The sequence below is a fragment of the Trachemys scripta genome, chromosome 2 (genome assembly GCF_013100865.1).
Source record: "Trachemys scripta elegans isolate TJP31775 chromosome 2, CAS_Tse_1.0, whole genome shotgun sequence".
Lineage (NCBI taxonomy): Eukaryota > Metazoa > Chordata > Testudines > Emydidae > Trachemys > Trachemys scripta.
Window position 1 is genome coordinate 194,240,453 of NC_048299.1, and position 19,484 is coordinate 194,259,936.

Sequence of the window (19,484 nt, forward strand, 5' to 3'; positions counted from 1 at the left end):
TTAGTGTCGCTGTAGCCTGTGGGAAGGGGTGGAGTCTGTTGTCTCATTTACTGCCCAGTGGAACAAAGTTAAAAGAGAACACAGTCCAGGCTGATATGTCTTCTGCAATGTACCTCCACAGATAGTGGACTAGGAGTCACTGGCGGCTTGCTTAAACTGCCAGGAAGATGAGGGGGGAGAGGGAGTAGTCTAATGGGGTAAAGGGTCTCATAGCAATTCTTAAGGATCAAAGTTTGTTACCCGCATGGCAATGGTGGGGGAGCAGGATATTAAATGATATGGTTAACCCGCTAAAAGAAAAACAAACTTTGTATTTTATTAGGAAAAAAGTCACTAAAAGATACCAAAAACTTCTGTGCACACCATACACCTCTTTGGTCAGAGTGAGACCCACATTAATTTTGATATTCACAGTGTATCAAAGGAAATGTTTGCATAAATAGGATATTAATGTACATAATATTAATGAATGCTAAGCAACAACATTGTCTGTTACTCTTTAGAGGGAGATTACTCTGGTATTTTGAAAAATCAGTAATCAGTAGAGTGCAGGTGGAAGGCCACTACCAAAGAGTAATCTCCAAGAATGTGGTATTTTCCAGTGTGAAGGAGTAGCTGGCACATCGCTGTTCTGCTGATTTAAGAACAAAATACATTTACAAACTTTGGTATTACATTTACCCCAGATGGCAAGTCAGCTTTTCCCATTTCCCTTCCCTTTTGGGGGGGATATTTAGTAACAGGTGTACTGGACTGCACCATTTTACATCCCTATAATCACTATAGCTTGTCTTAGAACTACTATAATATCAAACAGGCTCATAACTCCAACCCATCCCAGTAATGTTTGTTTCCAGCATGAAACGTGTTAGACCATGAAATCTGGTCTTGTGTGAGCTTTTACCCCATGCTATGCAGACTTCACAAGGGAGATCAACATTTCTCAAATTGGGGGCCCTGACCCAAAAGGGAGTTACAGGGGCATTGCAAGGTTTTTTTTGGGGGGGCGGGGGGGGTCACAATGTTGCCACTCTTACTTCTGTGCTGCCTTCAGAACTAGGCAGCCGGAGAGCAGCAGCTTTTGGCTAGGTGCCCAACTCTGAAGGAGTGCCCCAGCCAGCAGCCACACAGATGCAAGGGTGGCAGTACCATACCATGCCACCCTTACTTTTGTGCTACTGCTACCCCCAGCTCTGCCTTCAGAGCTGGGCAACTGGAGTGTGGTGGATGCTGGCCAGGAGCCCAGCTCTAAAGGCAGCGCTGCCAACAGCAGTATCCCAACCCCCTGCTACAGTAATCTTGTGATACCACACACACACCTCCTTTATGGGTTAGGACCCCTACAATTACAACATTGTGAAGTTTCAAATTGAAATAGCTGAAATCATGACATTTGATTTTTAAAATCCTATCGCCATGAAATTGACCAAACCGGACCATGAATTTGGTAGGGCCCTACATACTGGGTTTGAGTTTGCTTCCACTAACCTTGGAACAAAAGGACAGCACCTACTCTGGCATGCAACCTCATCTGGCAGGCTGTCAAGTTCATGAAGGGAAAGGAGTCTCTAATTTTGAGCTGCTGAAATAAACAGTAAGAGCTAAAAGCAAAAACTTTAGCTGAAAGAGTACTTACTTCACTTTTAATTAGCTGGAGCCATTCATTAAGATAGTTAACAAGAGCCAGTGCATCAGGGATGTTGTCCCCCTCTGAGCAGAATTTCAACAGAACTGCCATTTGAATTCCATTTGAACAACTGGAACAGAAATTGCTCAGATTGTCAATTGGCACAAAACCCCCCACCAGTGATTACTTTAACATCAGTTTTTAGTCTTACACATAAAAAGGAGCAGCCCATTGGTTTTTTAAATTAAAAAAATCCAGGTTTTTTGTTTGCCTTCTGATAAGCAGTTTGTTGACTAAGTATCAGGGGGTAGCCGTGTTAGTCTGTATCTACAAAAACAACAAGGAGTGTGGTGGCACCCTAAAGACTAACAGATTTATTTGGGCATAAGCTTTCGTGGGTAAAAACCTCACTTCTTTGGATGCAAACTGGTTTTGACTTTTTGGGGGGCATAGATCCTATGCTGTGGGAGTACTGATTATAAACTACTACACAGCTAATTTGTGGTTTTGGTACTACTACTTGGGCATTCATACAGATTCCTTTGATATTGACCCTTAATCTCTTAATGTACTACAAACTGAAAAGTAGAGCAGTTATATGTAAAGTGCAAAACCAGTGCCCCCACACTATGAAAGAAGGTAGGACTTGGATATGGGTAGTTAAATCATGGAATAGCTGCTGGAACCAGATGAATATAGATGGAGGATAATTTACTTAAGATAACAGGAAGGACCTAGAAAGGAATCTCAAGAGGGACAGAATAAGACAAGGAAAGGCATGATGGGAGTATAACTTTACTGAGCTAACAAATACACATTCTTGGGATGGATGTAGCTTGATATTAGGGATGAGGATAGAGCTCCATCTGATATAAGCCTGAGGGGAAAAGTAGAAAAATTCTAAATATAATCCAGTTTGGAAGCTGCCTCCCTTAATATTTAGCCTAGGAATTTCACTTCAGTTTCAAAATGAATAAAGATGTGCCTCATGCCTGAAAAGGGAAAACACCGACCATACTGGGAGCTTGTATTGAAGTATTAGTAATTCAAACAGCAATCACTTCTAATGAGTGATTCATTACAAATACAATTATAAATATTTCCAACCTGGAATTACAATAAAACTTGGGTTAGAAAACAGTAACTAAATGTTTCAGAACTAGCAGACAGTAACATTCTAGTCATAGAGTAGAAGAATAACTATCTTACTTTCTTAAACACCGTAAAGAAAGAATGAGATACTCAATGAAATATGTATTTGAACATGAAGACACTGTTCAAATAAGTTTCCCATTTGAAATGGCAAATTTAAAAAGATATGAAAGTTTATTCTAAACTTAAGGGGGAAATAAATGTTAATTCACATCTCTCCCCCACCCCAAAAAAAGAACAAAAACAAATAGCTTAAACCTAATTCAAGTTTCAAGATTGGGAAAGTCATTAAAAACAGTAGCCTGAGAAAAGCAGACACATTGAATCTTCAGCCTAAGCTTTGTGAAGCATGGGATACAGAGTATTTGGTGCATAAAATGTCAGACTGTCTTTCTGAAAGGCAGCATGGTGTACACAGACCTGTAGACTGGAAGTCAAGAAGTCTGGATGCTAGGCCCAGCTCTTCCACTGACTTGCTGTGTGAACTAGGTCAAATCACTTAACATCTCTATACCTGTTTCCTTTCTCATCTCCTCCCTTGTCACATCAAATTTAGATTGTAAGCTTTTCAAGGCAGGGATCGTCTCTTTCTTTGTGTTTTATACAACACCTAGTGCAATAGGGTCTAAATCTTGATAGGGGCTCCTCTGTGCTTCCATGATCAAATAATACATGCATCAAGGAACAGGCCAGGATTTTCAACCCTCGTCAAGGCTAAAGTTCAGATGGGCTAAAAGGCAACATATGCTAAGAAAGTAGTAAATTCTTGTACCTGGCACAAAATAATTTAACACACTTCATTGCAAAAGTTGTTTTACTCACTCAGCATGGTAAGCTTTATGGTCAAATTCTTGAAACTCAGACTTGCTTTTAGCATAATCTTTTACCCAAATGCATTCTTTTTTTTTTTAAAACTGTCTGCTGGTCCTGAAGCCAAAGACTCAACAAAATCAAAGTTTAGAATTTTATTCTGTAAAGACTGAGCATATCATTGGGAACTATTTCAATCATCGTGAAAGCAAGTATCTTTACAGAAGCTGTTTAACTCAACATGTGTCTCTGTTATGGACCAAACTCACAAACAAGGAAAGTTTTCTGTATCTTATTTTGCTATAATAAGATATATATAATATATATCGGGAGGGATAGCTCAGTGGTTTGAGCATTGGCCTGCTAAACCCAGGGTTGTGAGTTCAATCCTTGAGGGGGCCACTTAGGGATCTGGGGCAAAATCAGTACTTGGTCCTGCTAGTGAAGGCAGGGGGCTGGACTCGATGACCTTTCAAGGTCCCTTCCAGTTCTAGGAGATGGGATAGCTCCATTAATTTAATAGATAATTTCTGCATTAATTTGGCGCTTAAATACGTTAAAGTACGTATGGTAGAACACTGTTCTTAATCATCAAATAGGGCAAGTGTTTCAATTATGATCTTGATTGCTGCCTTCCTCCTTTTCCCCTCTAGCCACCTCAAAAAACATGAAAGTCAGATTGTTGGCTACTGTGCTGCAGCTCTATTTTGCTAGGGTTTTTATACATCATGTAAATCCTCTCTCAATCATGGGCTTGTTCTGGGGATGACAATCTCCTGTTCTACGCCTACAGGTTTTTCTGAAGAATACCATTACTAATAATATACACAGCATCCCACGAAAAGACAATGTATGGTCATTTTTCCTGGGATCTGACTAAACAGGCAAAAGTAGATTGTAGCTGGGTAATAAAAACAGGGACTTCTGACATCTTACTATGGTTCCCTTTAACATCAGCCAGCTCACCCACCTCTCACTGAATAATAATGTTGTGATGCCACCTCCAGGAATACGTAGTACCATGTCTGCATCATTTACTCCTGGGTAAGCAGCAACTTTTTCCATCTCTTTCCAGTTTAGCCTCTGCATTAGATCTCCAGCTGTTTTCTGAATAGCAGGTGAGAGTAAGTATCGTAGTGGAGTACTGGAATAAATCATAAAATGCAAGAATACTGTAAATAGTTATATAGGTTACTTGTGTAAAAGGATAATTGTAATCTTCTAGGGCCTCAACCTGGTAATGAAAGCGCACAGCAATTGCTTTCTTCCACAAGTCAAACCCACAGACTAATGAGGTTGCAAAAACCTAAGCTGATCAGCAATCTGCCACACACAATGAATATTTACTTCCAAAATGTGCCTTCTTCTAGTGATTGCTCATGTCAGTTCCAATCAGGTGCATGCAAGCCGCGTGCTCAGCAGCCAGAAAATTTTCCCCCAACAGTCGGTCTGGGTGCGCCCTGGGGTCACGCCTTCATGACGGTCAATATAGGGTCCTCCCAAGCTGCCATCCCCTCAGATCCTTCTTGCTGGGTACTCCGACAGAGGGGTAGGCGGGTGGGTATGGAAATGGACATGAGCAACATCCCAAAGAACAACAGTTACAAGAAGGTTAGTAACAGTGTTTTCTTGTTCAAGTGATTGCTCATGTCAATTCCAAACAGGCGATTCCCAAGCCTACACTTTGGAGGAAGGGCCAGAGCTTAAATGTTCACTGACTGGATCTACCATCTCTGATCTGCTGAGTAATTGCATTCAGCACTCACCTTACCCAGTTTCTTTCAATCAGTCTCCCTGATTAACCTGCTTCAAAACATGTATCCCCTTTGTGGGGTCTGATTTATTAAGTCTTTCCACAAAGTGTAACTCATTGTCAGTTGTGCCACTTTCACCCCACTGTGGGTCCATTTAAGAGTCCCAATCAGCTCTTGCCCTGGTTCAGAAGACAGGTCCCGCTTTGTCGCCTTCCTAGAGTTGGCATTGTAAGGTAGCCAATCCCTCTGTCTCTCCCAAAACTGAGAGCCCCTTGCTCTCCTTGTGGAACAGTATATATACAAACAGTCATAGTTTCTCCCCTTATGGCAGGAGCCCCATACTCTCCTCCTGGAGCTGAGTAATTCAGGCAGTTATTACGGCACTCCTTAGGCCAGTTCTCAGCTTTCCTCCTAGAAGCTGGCTTGTACTTTAGCCAGCTGTAGGGCCTCAACCAGCTCCTCCTTCAACTGGCTCCTTCTTCCCAATTACTTCAACTCAGAAGGTTCAACAGGTCAGTCTTTCTGCTGCTGTCTCCCTGCTATCAAAGAGGAGGCAGCAGTTGGTGAGACTACAGCAATCTCGACCCACCCACTCTGCAAAATCTCCTGGCCCCAGGCTCTTAAAGACAGTGACAGGACTTCTTCCCAACCTCATTCATTCCCTCACACACTTCCTCTCTATCTATATCTCCTCAGCCTTTTTTCTTTATTATACACAGATATAGAACCTTTCACAATTTTAAAGGGCCACACTATGATGGGATGGGCTGAACCCATAGCACCTCGTACCCTTAAGGTGCAGACTGTACCCTTAAAGTGCAGACTATCCCCATCAGACCGATAAACATTTATAGATCTCAAGACTCCTTTAAGACACTGAAGACTTGTTTAACTGAAATAACAGTAGGTCTTCTGCAAAAACAGTGATGTCACATTTTTAAATCATGGATTGTGATGCCCTCAATCATTGAAAAATGCTCATTTTTAAAAGAATTAACATTACCCTGGATTATTTGTAAGCTTAACATTGCAATGTCGTGCTAATGTAAAAGAGCAGAAACTTAAACTGATCAAAAATTAACAGTAACTGAAAATTAATCTGAGTCATCTTTTATCCAAGCTGAAATGTGAAAACAAAACAGCCAGGATACAGTGAGATGCAAACTAAAATTCAATTTTAACTATAACCTAAAAGCATCCCTTTACAGTTCTATTTCATACATATTAAGTAAAGCGGGCAATTTAATTGCAGTTAATCCCTGTAATTAACTGAAAGCAAAATGAACCCATTAATTTCTTTAACATGTTAATCGCATACCTTTGGATGGGGCAGGAGGCACCGGCAGTGGGAGGCTGAAGCCTCATCCGCAGCTTCCCAGGCGGCAGATGGGGCCTGGAGCAGCCCCAGCCCCAAGAGGGGACTGAAGCCCTGAGTCCTGCACTGGGCTGAAACCCCAAGTGGGGGGGGGAGGGAGAGCTTGAAGCCTGGAGCTCTGAGCCCCAAGGGGGCTGAAGCCCCACACCATGAGGGGGGGCTAAAGCCCCGAGCAGGGCTGAAACCCAGAACCCCCAACCCTGACCCTATATTTGAAAATATAGAAAACCCCAAAAATATTTAAATAAATGGCATTCTAATATTGTTTAACAGTTTGACAGCAACTGTGATTAATCACACGATTAATTTTTTTAATCACTTGACAGCTCTAATATTAAGTTTGCACAACCTATACACACACAGCTAAGCAAAAGGAACCATATCAAATGTACTTAAAGTAATGGGACCTATGCTAAATGGAAACATGTCAGTTAACTTTATGGAAAAGAACAGGAATATTAAATTCCTTAAAGCACACATATGAACATACCCATGAAGCTGCTGATCATCACGCTGATATGCATGGCTGCTTGATAGAAGAATGACTTTGGCACATCTACTGCTTTTCACCCAAGAAAGCAGTGTTTGACAAAATGACCTATACTTGTTCTTTATATCAAGATGGAGGAGAAGAAGCAGAATGAAAGATTAGGTATTTAAGAAATGACAAAAAGCTACAATTTTTATGGTTTGTAATGCTTTTAATGTTTAGGGACGATGCAAGATGTTCATTTAACAAACTAGATTTTCCTCATGCCTGTTAAGTCTTTATTTTAGAATACAGCTTTTAAGTGGAAGGTTAAGGATGGAACCAAGCTTAACTACAATGCTTATGATTATGAATCAAGTCAACATTTACCAGCTATTTTCATACACTAGTATCTAAAAGCCCGATCCAGCTCCTAGTGGAAAATCTTGTGACGTTACACCCCATATACCACCTTGGACACTGCTGGCTCTTTTCCTCTGTAGGAGGATGGGGATCAAAACAAAGGTTTCCTGCCTTAGGTAAATCCTTTTTAAGGCTAGGGAGGAGGTTAATCTAGACTCTCCTCCATTGCATACCCCAGAAGAAAGACTGCTAAAAGTACATATGTCACAGACCCAAGGACTCTCTCCCTCAGGGGGTCCCATGGGGAGGCAAATCAGCATTGTATATTGCTAACTATGTTGCAAGCATTGCAGGGCATTTTGGGAAGGATCAAAGGTGTGAGTGTGGAATGAAAGATTCCTTTGCAGGCTGCAAGAGGCCAAGGGGGAAGGAGGAAGAGAGCAGAGAACGGGTTAACTCAACACTGCAGCTAGCAAGCTCAGTCTGACAAGACGACACTGGCCCCAGTCCAAGGTCACGGCACTAGACAAAAAGTCTGCAGCGGCATTTCTCTCTCACCCAGCCACAGCCAGCCATAAGAAAAGAAAAAGTCCACTGAACCAGGGCTGCAGAGATGGAAAACACAGGTAAGACTGGGGTGGGGGGGAGCGCAGAGCCTCGCGTCTCTGGAGCTGGTATGTTTTGGGAAAGCGGGGAAAAAAAAAAAACACAGAAAGCCGGTTTGGACTGGTACAAAAAGCACCAGGAACAGAGGTTGCAGAACGGAACAACCCCCCCCCCCCCCCCCAAAAAAAAAAAAAAAAAACAGGACTTAAAACCCTCCTGAGAGCTGAAGCAATTCGGAAATCAACTGCGGATCTTAAACAACTTGATCCCAGGACAGAACTCCTGGCCAGCCTTGGGTAGAGCGTGCGAGAGTATAAAAGCAGCCTCGGGCTTGGGGCAAGAACGCTTTTTTCCTTCCTCTGAGTTACGGGGGGGGAGCACTCATCACTCGCCACTGTTATTTTATTATTTTAATCAATAAAGCTGTATAATTCAAATACTTGGTGTGCTCTGTCATCTCCTCCCTAAAAATCCTGCGGCCTCAGCCTAATCACCTGATGCCCCAGGCAGTCTGGTAACAAATCTGTCACACATGAAGGGACAAAGAACTAACTTGAGGGGAAAGGCAGGGTTCCAGCCTGTAAGAAGAAATAACTGGAACTCTAAGCTAGAGAAACTCTACTAATAGCTTAAAACAACATTTAGGGTGAGAAATTACTTCTTGAAACCAGTCTCTAAGATCTTAGCTTAATATGCGTGTTTTGTTTTATTTGCTCAGTAATCTGCTTTGTTTGGTTTGCTATCCCTTATAATCACTTAAAATCTGCCTTTTATAGTTAATAAATTTGTTTTGTTTATTATTAAACCCAGTTTGTGCAATTTCTAACTGGGGGGCAAGAAGTTGTGCATCTCTCTCTTCACGCTGAGGGAGAGGGTGCTGTGAAGATTTTTCTATACAGCGCAAGACAGTATTATTTTGGGTTTATTCCCCAAAAGGGATGCGCACGTGAGTGCTGGGTGAATCCTCTCACACAGAGCTGACTTCCGTCTGTTTGCAGCTGGGTGTGGCCCTGTAGGAGCTGGATTTTATAATGTACTATGAGAATTGATGTATGATTTAATTTCATCCTGTCAGCCACCCCTTTTGAATAGCAGAAAGGAATGACAGACCAGAACAATCCTTATGACTAATTATGGTCATCCTTTTGTTTTAGAATAAGTAATAAAGCTACTATGGTTTCCTATATGTATTACAAATTAAGAAGTAAGAGACAGGATTCTCTATTGTGTCTATGTTAAGTAGATTAGAGGAACATTGAAGGCCTGGGTCTCAATGTAAATTGTCTTGGTTATTGATTGTAAAACTTAGACAGGTTTAATTTGCAATGCCCTGGTGCTCAATATAAAATACTACTGTTTGTATTCTCAATCTGTTTGTGTGAATGAGGAATGTATGCATTAGAAAAAGATAAGGTGTGAAGGCCATTGTTATAGCCAGTCAAGGAAGAAACTTGAAGGACATCAAAGAATCATCAACACACATCCATAATGAAGGGCAGTTTGACGACCCTGAGGTAAAGGCTCGCACCCCTAAAGACAATTGATTAAATCGGAACAAAGGACAGGATGACCCTCTCGGAGGTGTATTGGAATGTTTACACCAATTAAGAAGTAACTGGTCACAAAGTGACACAGCAAAATCCATAGGCTTCAACAGAGAAGAAAACCTGTAAGAACAGGGTGCTTTGCCATAGGACTTTGGGTTCGTCTTGCCACACTCCAGGAGCATCGGATCGCGACCGATAGAACCCCGCTCCTCTCTGCGACCAATCTGGCTGGCCACTAGATTGATTCAGACTCTGGACTGGTACCTATGAACATCAGTGGCGAGAGAGAGAGAGTGTGTGTGTGTGTGTGTGTGTGTGTGTGTGTGTGTGTGTCTAAAAAGCATATGCTAACTGTGGTATTCTCAATAAATGCTGTGTATTTACCTTCCTCTATAAAGATCCCATGTGCTTTGTATGAGCATAACAGCCCTACCTATGTGTATGTGCTGCAAGAAACCAGAGAGCCTAATTCACCAAACGAAGAGGGATTCCAGGGTGGTGGAGCAGGAGCGGCTCAGTGAAACCCCATTACATCAGGTGCCATCCCAAAAGGGGGGTCCAACCCATCATAAATCTACTACAGTTAGATTGTAAATGTTGAAGGTTTTTAAGAACCCATACACTTGAACTAGCCAAAAACTGTGCTCAGTTACTCTGGTATGGTAAATGCTGGCTTTAATGGCAATCACTATCTCCACATAGCAAGTATACAACAATATGAATTCCTCCTCATTTCACATTATAACCTCAGTTCTGAGGTAGATGAAGAATCCTGAGAAACAACTGAGTCATTTTGACGGCAGAAATAAATTTATTTTAGAGATAAACAGCACAAATGTACACTACACCTCTACCTCGATATAACTCTGTCCTCGGGAGCCAAAAAGTCTTCCCGCATTATAGGTGAAACCGAACTTGCTTTGATCCGCTGGAATGCGCAGCTCCACCCCCCCGGAGCACTGCTTTACCGCGTTATATCAGAATTCATGTTATATCAGGTAGCGTTATATAAGTAAGGCTGCGAGTTTGTCACAGAAGTCACAGATTCTGGGACTTTCCGGGACTTCTGCAGCAGCCAGTGCAGCTGTCCTGGGGGCTGCCTGAGTAGCTCAGGCAGCCCCAGGGCCAGTTTCGGGCCACCACACCCACCTCCCCCAGCAGCAGGAGTTTGGGTGTGGGAGGAGGGCTCAGGGCTGGGGCACAGGACAGGGTGAGGGCTCTGGGCAGCGCTTACCTCGGGGTGGGGGGGGGTTCCCCAGAAGCGGTGACATCCCTCAGCTCCTAGGCGGAGGTGTGGCCGGGGGGCTCTGCGCACTACCTCTGTAGCTCCCATTGGCCACAGTTCCCGGCCAATGGGAGCTGCGGAGCCGGCGCTCAGGGTAGAGGCAGCACACAGAGCTGCCTAGCCATGCCTCTGCCTAAGAACAGAGGGAGAAGGATGTTGCTGCTTCCGGGGAGACGAGAGCCAAGTAGGGAGCCTGCCAGCGCCCTCCCATCTCGCAGATTTAGTCTGGGGGTATATAGTACAAATCATGAATGGGTCACGGGCCATGAATTTTTGTTTACTGTCCATGACCTGTCCATGATTTTTACTAAAAATACCTGTGACTAAAACATAGCCTTAATAAGGAGATATTTTCCAAAAATAAATGGATTAAATACTGCCACTATCCTAGTGACAATAACTAAGTAATATGCAACATCATGCACCTATCGTCTGATTAAGTCCAGTTTGTCGTTTCTCAGCAGTCCACAACCAGAGTTTAATTCAAACAGTAGATAAACAATTAGGTAATTAATGGCAATTTTCAACTGTATTTGTTTGATAAGCATCTTACTAGTTACAACAGTTTAGAAAGATTTTGATTCCAACTTATTTCCCATTATTTTATATATTTGCTGGATAGAAGCCTTGCCAGAAACAATTTTTAGAGTCGTTTTAAAGAGAAGCAATTTTCTGTACTGGAATCTTTCTCCAGCTATAGTTACTTTTGGATTTATTTCAAAAAATGGTTAACATGACTCTTGACTGCTAAAGAATTTGGATATGAACATTGTCTTATTCAGCTTTCAATAGACTCAGTGGGAACAACCAATAATATACATACCTTTACAAACGGTGATCTGATCTGGAGAACCACAAGCTTTTTAGCAGGTAAAGAATACACTGCAAAAAACAAAAACAGTTGTGTAAAGATAAAATAAGTGCATAATGTAGGGTTAGACATGTTCAGATTAATATGATTTATAACAGTGGATAAAAAAGGATATTCTAAATACAAATTAATTAAAATAATTTAAACTAAATAAAAATATTCAATATTTATTAAAAATAAATTCAGTATGTTTGACTCTGAAGTTTTAAAAACAATCAAACCACTGAACTGGTGGAAGTTACTAGCTAAGCATTTGGAACCAGAGTTTGGTGAAATGATAAGCCAGCTTTTGACAGCTGCAGCCTCTTCCAAGGGGACAAAGCTGCAGGAAGGATTCATAGGTTGTCTTCAATAGATTATTCTTCCAGGAAACAATTTTCTCATGAATCCTATGATTCAAATTACTCAGATGAAGGATGTGGGTGTTTTTTTCCTTGCAGACCTATATTCAGTTCATTCAGTTTCCCAAATATGTTGGTGACATAAGCACATCTTCCTTTGGTCAAACAGAAAGCTAAATTCATCCTTTTTGCAGTCTATTGCACAGATACACAGCTCATCTCTCAGTTCAAAAAAATCATCCAAGTACTTTTCCTCTTGACAGCCAAAGAGCTTCACTGTGGAATAACGCCACATCATGATCAGACCCCATTTCTTCACCAAGTTTTGCAAACAGACATGTGCAAAGAGACTGAGTCTTGATGTAGTTCATAATAGATGAGATCAGCTGCAAAACATCACATAGCTCTGGACTCAGAGCTTTAGATACCAGTTGTTCCAAGACTCCTGCAATGACTCCATACAGCAGACGGAGCAACTTTCTTTATCAAGGCATGCAGACCTGCTGCGTGTTCTGCCATAGACAAAGCTCCAACTGTGCAAAAGCCCACAATTTAATCACACAATATATTTTTGTCTTACATGTAGCCCCACAGGACACTTGAACATTCCTTGTGCCATCTCATGACTGGAAAGAGGGAAACAGAACACAGTGACTTCGAGAATTGCACCCTCTCATGTGTATTTCACTAAAATCAAGAAATTTGCATCACGGCCCTCACTGCTCACATCAACTTGAAGAGCAAAAGCATCCATGTTTTTCAGATGCTCGACCAGTGTGTTTTCCTGATCTGCTGCTATCACCTCAATCCTTTGCTTCACTGTGTTGTTGGAGAGTGCTATGGCTTTGAGTTTATTTGCCTTAGTTTCCCCAACATATTATGTTCCCCTTATTGATTGCAGCTGGCAAAAATCAAAATCTATCCAATTTTGTGAGGCTTCTTGGACTGTGACATATGGTAATTCACCTCAAATGGTGCTTTCTGAGCTTGCTCAGAGACGGACATGGCTCTTTTGAATTGCACTCGTTGACACAAAAGTTCTTTTTTCCAGCGCTGGAAAAGTTACCTTCGTTTTCTTATATGCTCCTAGTGAAGGGTTTCCAAGTGTAATTTAACTGTATTAGGTGTCATGCTTTCACTAGATAACACTGTGTGACATAGCAGGCATTTTGGGCTTTCTTCGTTCTTGACCAAAATTCTGGTGAAGCTATAATCAAATCAAAGAAAGCCTCGTCATATTTGCAAGCACATTTCTTGAATTCCTGTTTTTTGTTCATAACAGCAACACTAGAGTCACTGCTTGAGGCTAAGGCAGGAATTCAGTGTAAAAATTAGTCGATTGTGCCTCTTATCACAAATCAAAGAGGAATTCACTGTTAAGCAAAGGCAGCCAGAACTTAAGGTGGCCCTGTGTGGTGATCTTAGGGCAATAGAGAAACAGTGACTTACAATGATTCTTTATTGAGTGCCAATAGAGTACTCAGGTTGCCATAAAGGAAAATATGGGCCCTACCTTATGGACCTTACAAGACACTGCAGAGTCCTCTCTCAGAAAAGGCTAACATAGACTCCCACCAGCTCAAGCACAGAGGATGCTTTGTTCATAGGGCTGCTGCCCACAGATAAGGATCTTCTGCATTCAGGTCCCTGAGCTGGATGCTTGCACAGCTGGATGATGCAAATTGCCATCCGCACAGCCAACCTGTCTGTATCTGCTCCACAAACGCCAGGAGGCTGTTTTGATCTACCAAATGGCGGCCTCCACGTAACGTGACCTCACAAGCACCGTATGTGGAAGGTCATGCCATGAGGAGGCTGCCATTTTGTAGATAAAAGTGACAGCCTCCTGGTGCAGCATTCATGGACCAGGTATGGAAACACTGGGGGCAGACAGCATGGCCAACTGGACCCATAACTCATCTGCTGATGGTGCAACTCCATTTGGGGGTGCAATCCATAGTTTGGAAACCATTGCTCTTATGGGTGGGAAGGTGTTAGCGATGGCTGCTGCAGAGATTAATTACAGAGAAATGTGCTTCAAACATGATTGAAGAGGAACAAATCCTGCTCTTAAACCACTTATTAAAGGGGAACTGTGGGATATGGATGCAGTTTTTAGCAATCCTGTCCACAGAAATAAATCACAGCTCATATCCTTCAAAGCTGCAAAAAAAGACATGGAACTACCCAAAGCAAAAGAAAGCATTGATGTTAACAGTAATATGAAGACTGTCTGCAACTGCTACATTTTTACAAAAAAGCATTTTGTCCTGCAGTACGTGGGCGTTTCAAGAATCCAAAGCTGCTGCTAAACCTAACAAAAAAAAATAATATTGTAATACTTTACATATGTTACTTTAAGTGGTGCACTGGTGGTTGCAGTGATTTCAGCACCAGCAAGTATTACAGTAAGCAAGTGGGGCACAAGGCTGCCATTTTATCACAAAGCCTCACATAGGAGTGCTTGAGTGAAAGGCAGGTTTCCAACATATACATGATAACTGTGCAGCATATGCCTAATCTATCACTACAAGTGGCTGTTGGTTTAACAATTCATTCCAAAATCCGTGACAAATTCCTAGTGCAGCTGATAAAGTACAAGTGACCCATGGTACCACAATCAATCAATGTTTGAATGTGATGGAACAATGCATATGTGCCAAGCAAAAAGCAAACTAATGTGCATTCTGCATGCTGTTCCTCACCCAGCACCTGAAAATGTGACCAGTAGCTTCCGACAGCAGAGGCCTCTCAGCACAGCAATCATAGATGGTATGGCTGATGTCTAAGTTCTTGACAAACCAGAAACCATTAATACCTGCTGAGATTTGGCTGAACATTTCATTACGAGGTTACAGAGAAAATACCTGACCTATGACCAAGACCACCTGGTGTTTGACACATATGCAGAGAAATCAATTAAAAATATTACCAGATCGAAGAGGCTCCAAAGTATTGCACCTATCCAGTACATAAATCTCCAACGTCCAGCTGAAGAAGCTACCATCTCACATTCACACAAAGGATGAGTTAACTGCATGCCTTGCAGTTAAAACACTCCAGCAGGCCAAGAATTGCTCAAAAAATCATCATCATACAGTGTAGCGAAACTGCTGCCTGGCACTGTTCTGAGGCTTTTCTTCATAGTTCCCATGAGGAAGCTGACACTAAAATGATCTTGCATGTCATCAGCGACACAAAAGGAGATGCTACTAAACTCTAGATTTTTGCACAACACAAATGTTCTCTCTGAGAGACTCCCCCCAATACTTCCACAAGATTCTGTTTTTTTGTGCCTGCTACTAGGTAAGAGAATTCTTGTATATTCCTCAGAGATATCTTTCTCTCACTCAAACCATTAAAAGCTGCCACGCTCCCACTCTTTCGGGATGTGACTACTTGAAAGTTGGCTGGAAACACCACATTATCTTACTGGAAGGCATTTAATTCAGCTTCTGAAGAACTCTTTCTTCCCTCTGTAGGTTCTCAGAATAGCTGAGACAGTCACTCATGAGGTCAAACACACTGGAGGTGTTCATATGCCGCATTTACCATTTGAAGACCAACATTACGACACTTGCAGAACTACACTAGTGGATGTTTTCCAAGAAACAGACAAACGGAGAAAAATTGCCACCAACAAGGGCTGTATTTATACCTGCTAACAATTTTCCCTCTTGATAAGTAATGGAAAAGCTCTGGGATGATCAAGCACATCCACAACTATCCTCTCCTATTGGGCCTGGACAAGCCTTATAGGATGGACTGATTGTACCAGATGTGCGTGAAATACTATGCGTGCTTGATCAATCCTTTAACTACGCAAATGCTTGTCTGCAAAGGCCAGATGCTCACTATCCTGCAAATGTTTGGCCAGCAGCCTGCTTTGTACAGAGATGTGGAAGTGTGATGCAGACAAGTATTAGCATGACAATATACCCATCGGTGGAGAGAAACAACACTGAGAGAATTTGGATGAATGTTTTCAGTCCTTCCTGTGAAGGCTAACTTCCTTAGAATTATCACTGAGCAATGTCTTATTTAGGTAAACATTGCTGCCCCGTGTGATAAACCTGCAGCCCTAGTGATAAGTCATAAGAGTTCTTGTTACAGCTCTTCATTTAAAGTGGTTCACTTAAGCAATCTAAGAACAGGACTGTGGCAATTTTGGTCTGGAAATTATCAGATTGGAACAGTAATTTAGATAAATAAAAAGGCACATACTATATTATTTCAACATTGTAGTTTTCTGTTTCAGCACAAGCTGGCTTTACAAGGAAACTACAGTCCCAACCCTACAGTGAACATAACATGGGTGTACCCCCTCCACCCACATGGAGCCCCATTTCCACTGGGTCAAGTATCAGGGGGTAGCCGTGTTAGTCTGTATCTACAAAAACAACAAGGAGTCTGGTGGCACCTTAAAGACTAACAGATTTATGTGGGCATAAGTTTTTGTGGGTAAAAACCTCTCTTCTTCAGATGTAATTTCCACTGGGGGGTCTCTGTATAGTTCATTGCAGGTTTGGGACCCAACTGAACATTTGAGACATAACTTTGGAACACTGGAAATACACTGTTAGTACATACCTTCAGCATTTATACTCAACTCTGTTGAGTTTTCTTCTGCTGTTGCAAATGGATTATTCCCAACCATTGGCACCAGGCAATCAGTATAGAAGTAACCAACTTTAGGCATGTCAAGGGTAAAAATAACCAGATCTACCGCCAGCTGGCCAACATTCCCAACTGATACTGCTGGCTGAAATAACAGAAGATTCTTAGCATTAAAACAATGAATTTGTGTTCTACATCCTGAATTACAGTAAAAAAAATTGATAGTTGACAAACAGTCAGAAATGAAGTTATCTGAATTCTTCTCCTACCTGGACTAATCAAACACCGAAGAGTAAGCCCTTGCCATTAGATAAAAAAAGCTAATTTGTGAACAGCTTTACTAATGCAAACTTTGGTTTAGATCCTGCAACCACTTATACTTAACTTTACATCTGTGAATAGACCCATTTCAATATAAAATTAAGCATGTGGATAAGTGTTTACAAATTTGGGGCCTTAATTTTTTTGCTAGACAGATCATGAAAATATTCTTTAAGACCTAATAAAGGAATTATTAGCACCTAGTGACATCTATTGGCTATTTTGATATTACAGTTTTTTTACATTCAATTGTGATTTTTGAGTTGGAAACACCTATGTGGAGTATTCAAATTAATAAATTAAAACACAACTTATATATTTAAGTATATGCTCAAATGACTACCCTCTTACCCAATATTTAAAAAATGGGATATGAAAACCTGAAGCTTCCTTTTACATATTGGAAGGCAGATATCATCTATATTTCATTCCTATGCTAATAGATCAGTACTGCATTACAAGATGTGCCCTGTTGAAAAACAACAACAACATACTGCCTCTATTACCCATAAAGATTAGCCTTAGTATGGCAAACAATGAACATTTAGTTGTACAACAGGACAATGGTTTTGCTAGTGGAAATAAAAGCTTAATTAAGAAGACTGCATCAAACTCAGCCATGGATGGCTTTGGAAAGGGTATGTGGCACTCCCGAAAGAGAAGAAAGGGTATTTGAATATATAGCACCTACCATGGATCCCAAGCCTGCGAACAGGTACATGGTGCTTAACTTTACTCGCATGCCTACAGTTAAGCCCGTGTACTGTTTGCGGGAGGGGGAGAAGGGGTAACAAGCGACACCCTCCTCCCCGCAGGTTACTACAGAGTCACGGCAGAGCCGTTTCTGTTTCCCAGCTCAGCGGGGGCAGCCGGGTCACTCCTCGGCCGCCTCCCCGGACACCCACCGCCGGGCAGCAAGAGCCAACACGGCGCTTCCGCTGGAACCCAGAGCCCAGCCCGGGCCCGGCCGCGCCGATTTGCGCCGCCCGCGGGGGACCCGCCCCGCTGCTCGCCCTTGCCCCGGGGTGACGGGGGACGGAGTTTCCCTTCCCGGGACCGCGCGCGGACAGGGAGGCCCCGGCGCTGGCACCTGCTAGAGCCGCGGGGCGCTCGGCCTTGGCTGGGACACGGGACAGCTGCTGAGCCGGGTCGGGCGGGGGACGGGACCGAGGGGGGCGGGGGCTTGTTACCAGCAGGAGCGTGAAGTCTTCAAAGTCCGGAGCAGCGGAACTGCCGCAGGGCACAAACATCCCGCCGGGAGGGAGCGGTGCGGTGCTGTGCGTCTGTCCTCCAGCGGGGGCCTGCCGCTCTGCGGCGCCTTTGCCTGACGCCTGGGCGAGGCAGAGGGAGGCGTTAGGCGCCCTCTGTAACCGCCTGTCCCGCCCCACTCCCCGTAGGGCTCCTTTGCAGGGGGTCCTCTGATGCGCAGCTGGAGCCCAAACAGGGTGGGGGGCGTAGTGTAGGAAACTGCTCTCTGTAGGAACGTGCTACTTAGGGTCCGCTCAGCACCCTCACACAAACTGAGCATGCTCAGTACCATCTGCTGAAGCCACTGCCCTTCACCCTGCCCTTAGTAGGCGTAAGGTTCAGCTGACTGCTTTTTAGAGGGGTTAAAAAGGGGCAACGGGGGGAAATCGGAAGAGGGGGTGGCCATGGTCTGAGCAGAGGGCAACAATTGACTTGTCAAGGGAAGCAGCTGGGGGCAGGATTAGGATAGGGGTCTTAAGGGCAAAATCAGAGATGGGGGGAAGGAGACGAAGTTAAGCCTAGGGGTGAGGCATTGCCAGAGCGTGACAGAGGGCAAACACCTGGCACAGACAGGGGCAGAGAGGGTAACAGTTACCCCAGAGAGCTGAGACCCTAGTGTTTGGCAAAAAAAAAAAAAAATAGCGGGGGAGCCAAGGGGCTTTTTTATTTCCCCTCTCACAGACAGCACTTCTCAGCAGGGGCTTCTCAGGGCTGGGTTCTTAAAGGCACAGGCATCCGAATGCCTAGTCACTGCAGCTCCTCTTTGATGTAACCTACTGAGGTGCTGCAGCAGGAGACTTAATTCAGTGAAACCCGGTCTTCCTTACATGCCCTCCGCCCCCAAGGGTCTGTACACTCCCCTGAATTTCCCAATACCCCCTCCAGTGGTCAATTAGTTACAGTAACTCCTCACTTAAAGTCATCCCGATTAACGTTGTTTCATTGTTAGTTGCTGATCAGTTAGGGAACATGCTCGTTTAAAGTTGTGTAATGCTCCCTTCTAATGTCGTTTGGCAGCCGCTTGCTTTGTCTACTCCTTGCAGGAAGAGCAGCCCGTTGCAGCTAGCTGGTGGGGGCTTGGAACCAGGGTGGACCGGC

At 43.1% G+C, this 19,484-nt stretch overlaps 1 protein-coding gene across 3 annotated transcripts; it reads right to left on the bottom strand.

The window, feature by feature from the left end:
- Positions 1 to 291: 291 nt before the first annotated feature.
- Positions 292 to 18,477, bottom strand: PSMG2 (proteasome assembly chaperone 2). 3 transcript variants are annotated; one of them, XM_034762577.1, is made up of 7 exons: positions 18,329 to 18,477; positions 16,791 to 16,962; positions 11,812 to 11,870; positions 7,209 to 7,327; positions 4,560 to 4,733; positions 1,637 to 1,757; positions 292 to 634 (listed from the first exon to the last, which is right to left on the bottom strand). In XM_034762577.1, exons 1-7 carry the CDS (start codon positions 18,386 to 18,388, stop codon positions 539 to 541), a joined length of 801 nt encoding a protein of 266 aa, XP_034618468.1. In that variant the 5' UTR covers positions 18,389 to 18,477; the 3' UTR covers positions 292 to 538. The 3 variants fall into 3 exon arrangements, with proteins under 3 accessions (XP_034618468.1, XP_034618470.1, XP_034618469.1); XM_034762579.1 differs by lacking the exon at positions 18,329 to 18,477 and adding an exon at positions 18,229 to 18,289; XM_034762578.1 differs by having other exon boundaries at positions 534 to 631.
- Between the last annotated feature and the right edge of the window lie 1,007 nt (positions 18,478 to 19,484).

Coding starts and splice junctions, on each gene's coding strand:
- PSMG2 (XM_034762577.1), bottom strand. CDS start 18,388: ATGTTTGTGCCCTGCGGCAGTTCCGCTGCTCCGGACTTTGAAGACTTC. Junction 16,963..18,328: donor AAGACTTCACGCTCCTGCTG/GTAACAAGCCCC, acceptor CTGTTATTTCAG/CCAGCAGTATCAGTTGGGAA. Junction 7,328..11,811: donor TCAGATCACCGTTTGTAAAG/GTATGTATATTA, acceptor CTTGATATAAAG/AACAAGTATAGGTCATTTTG.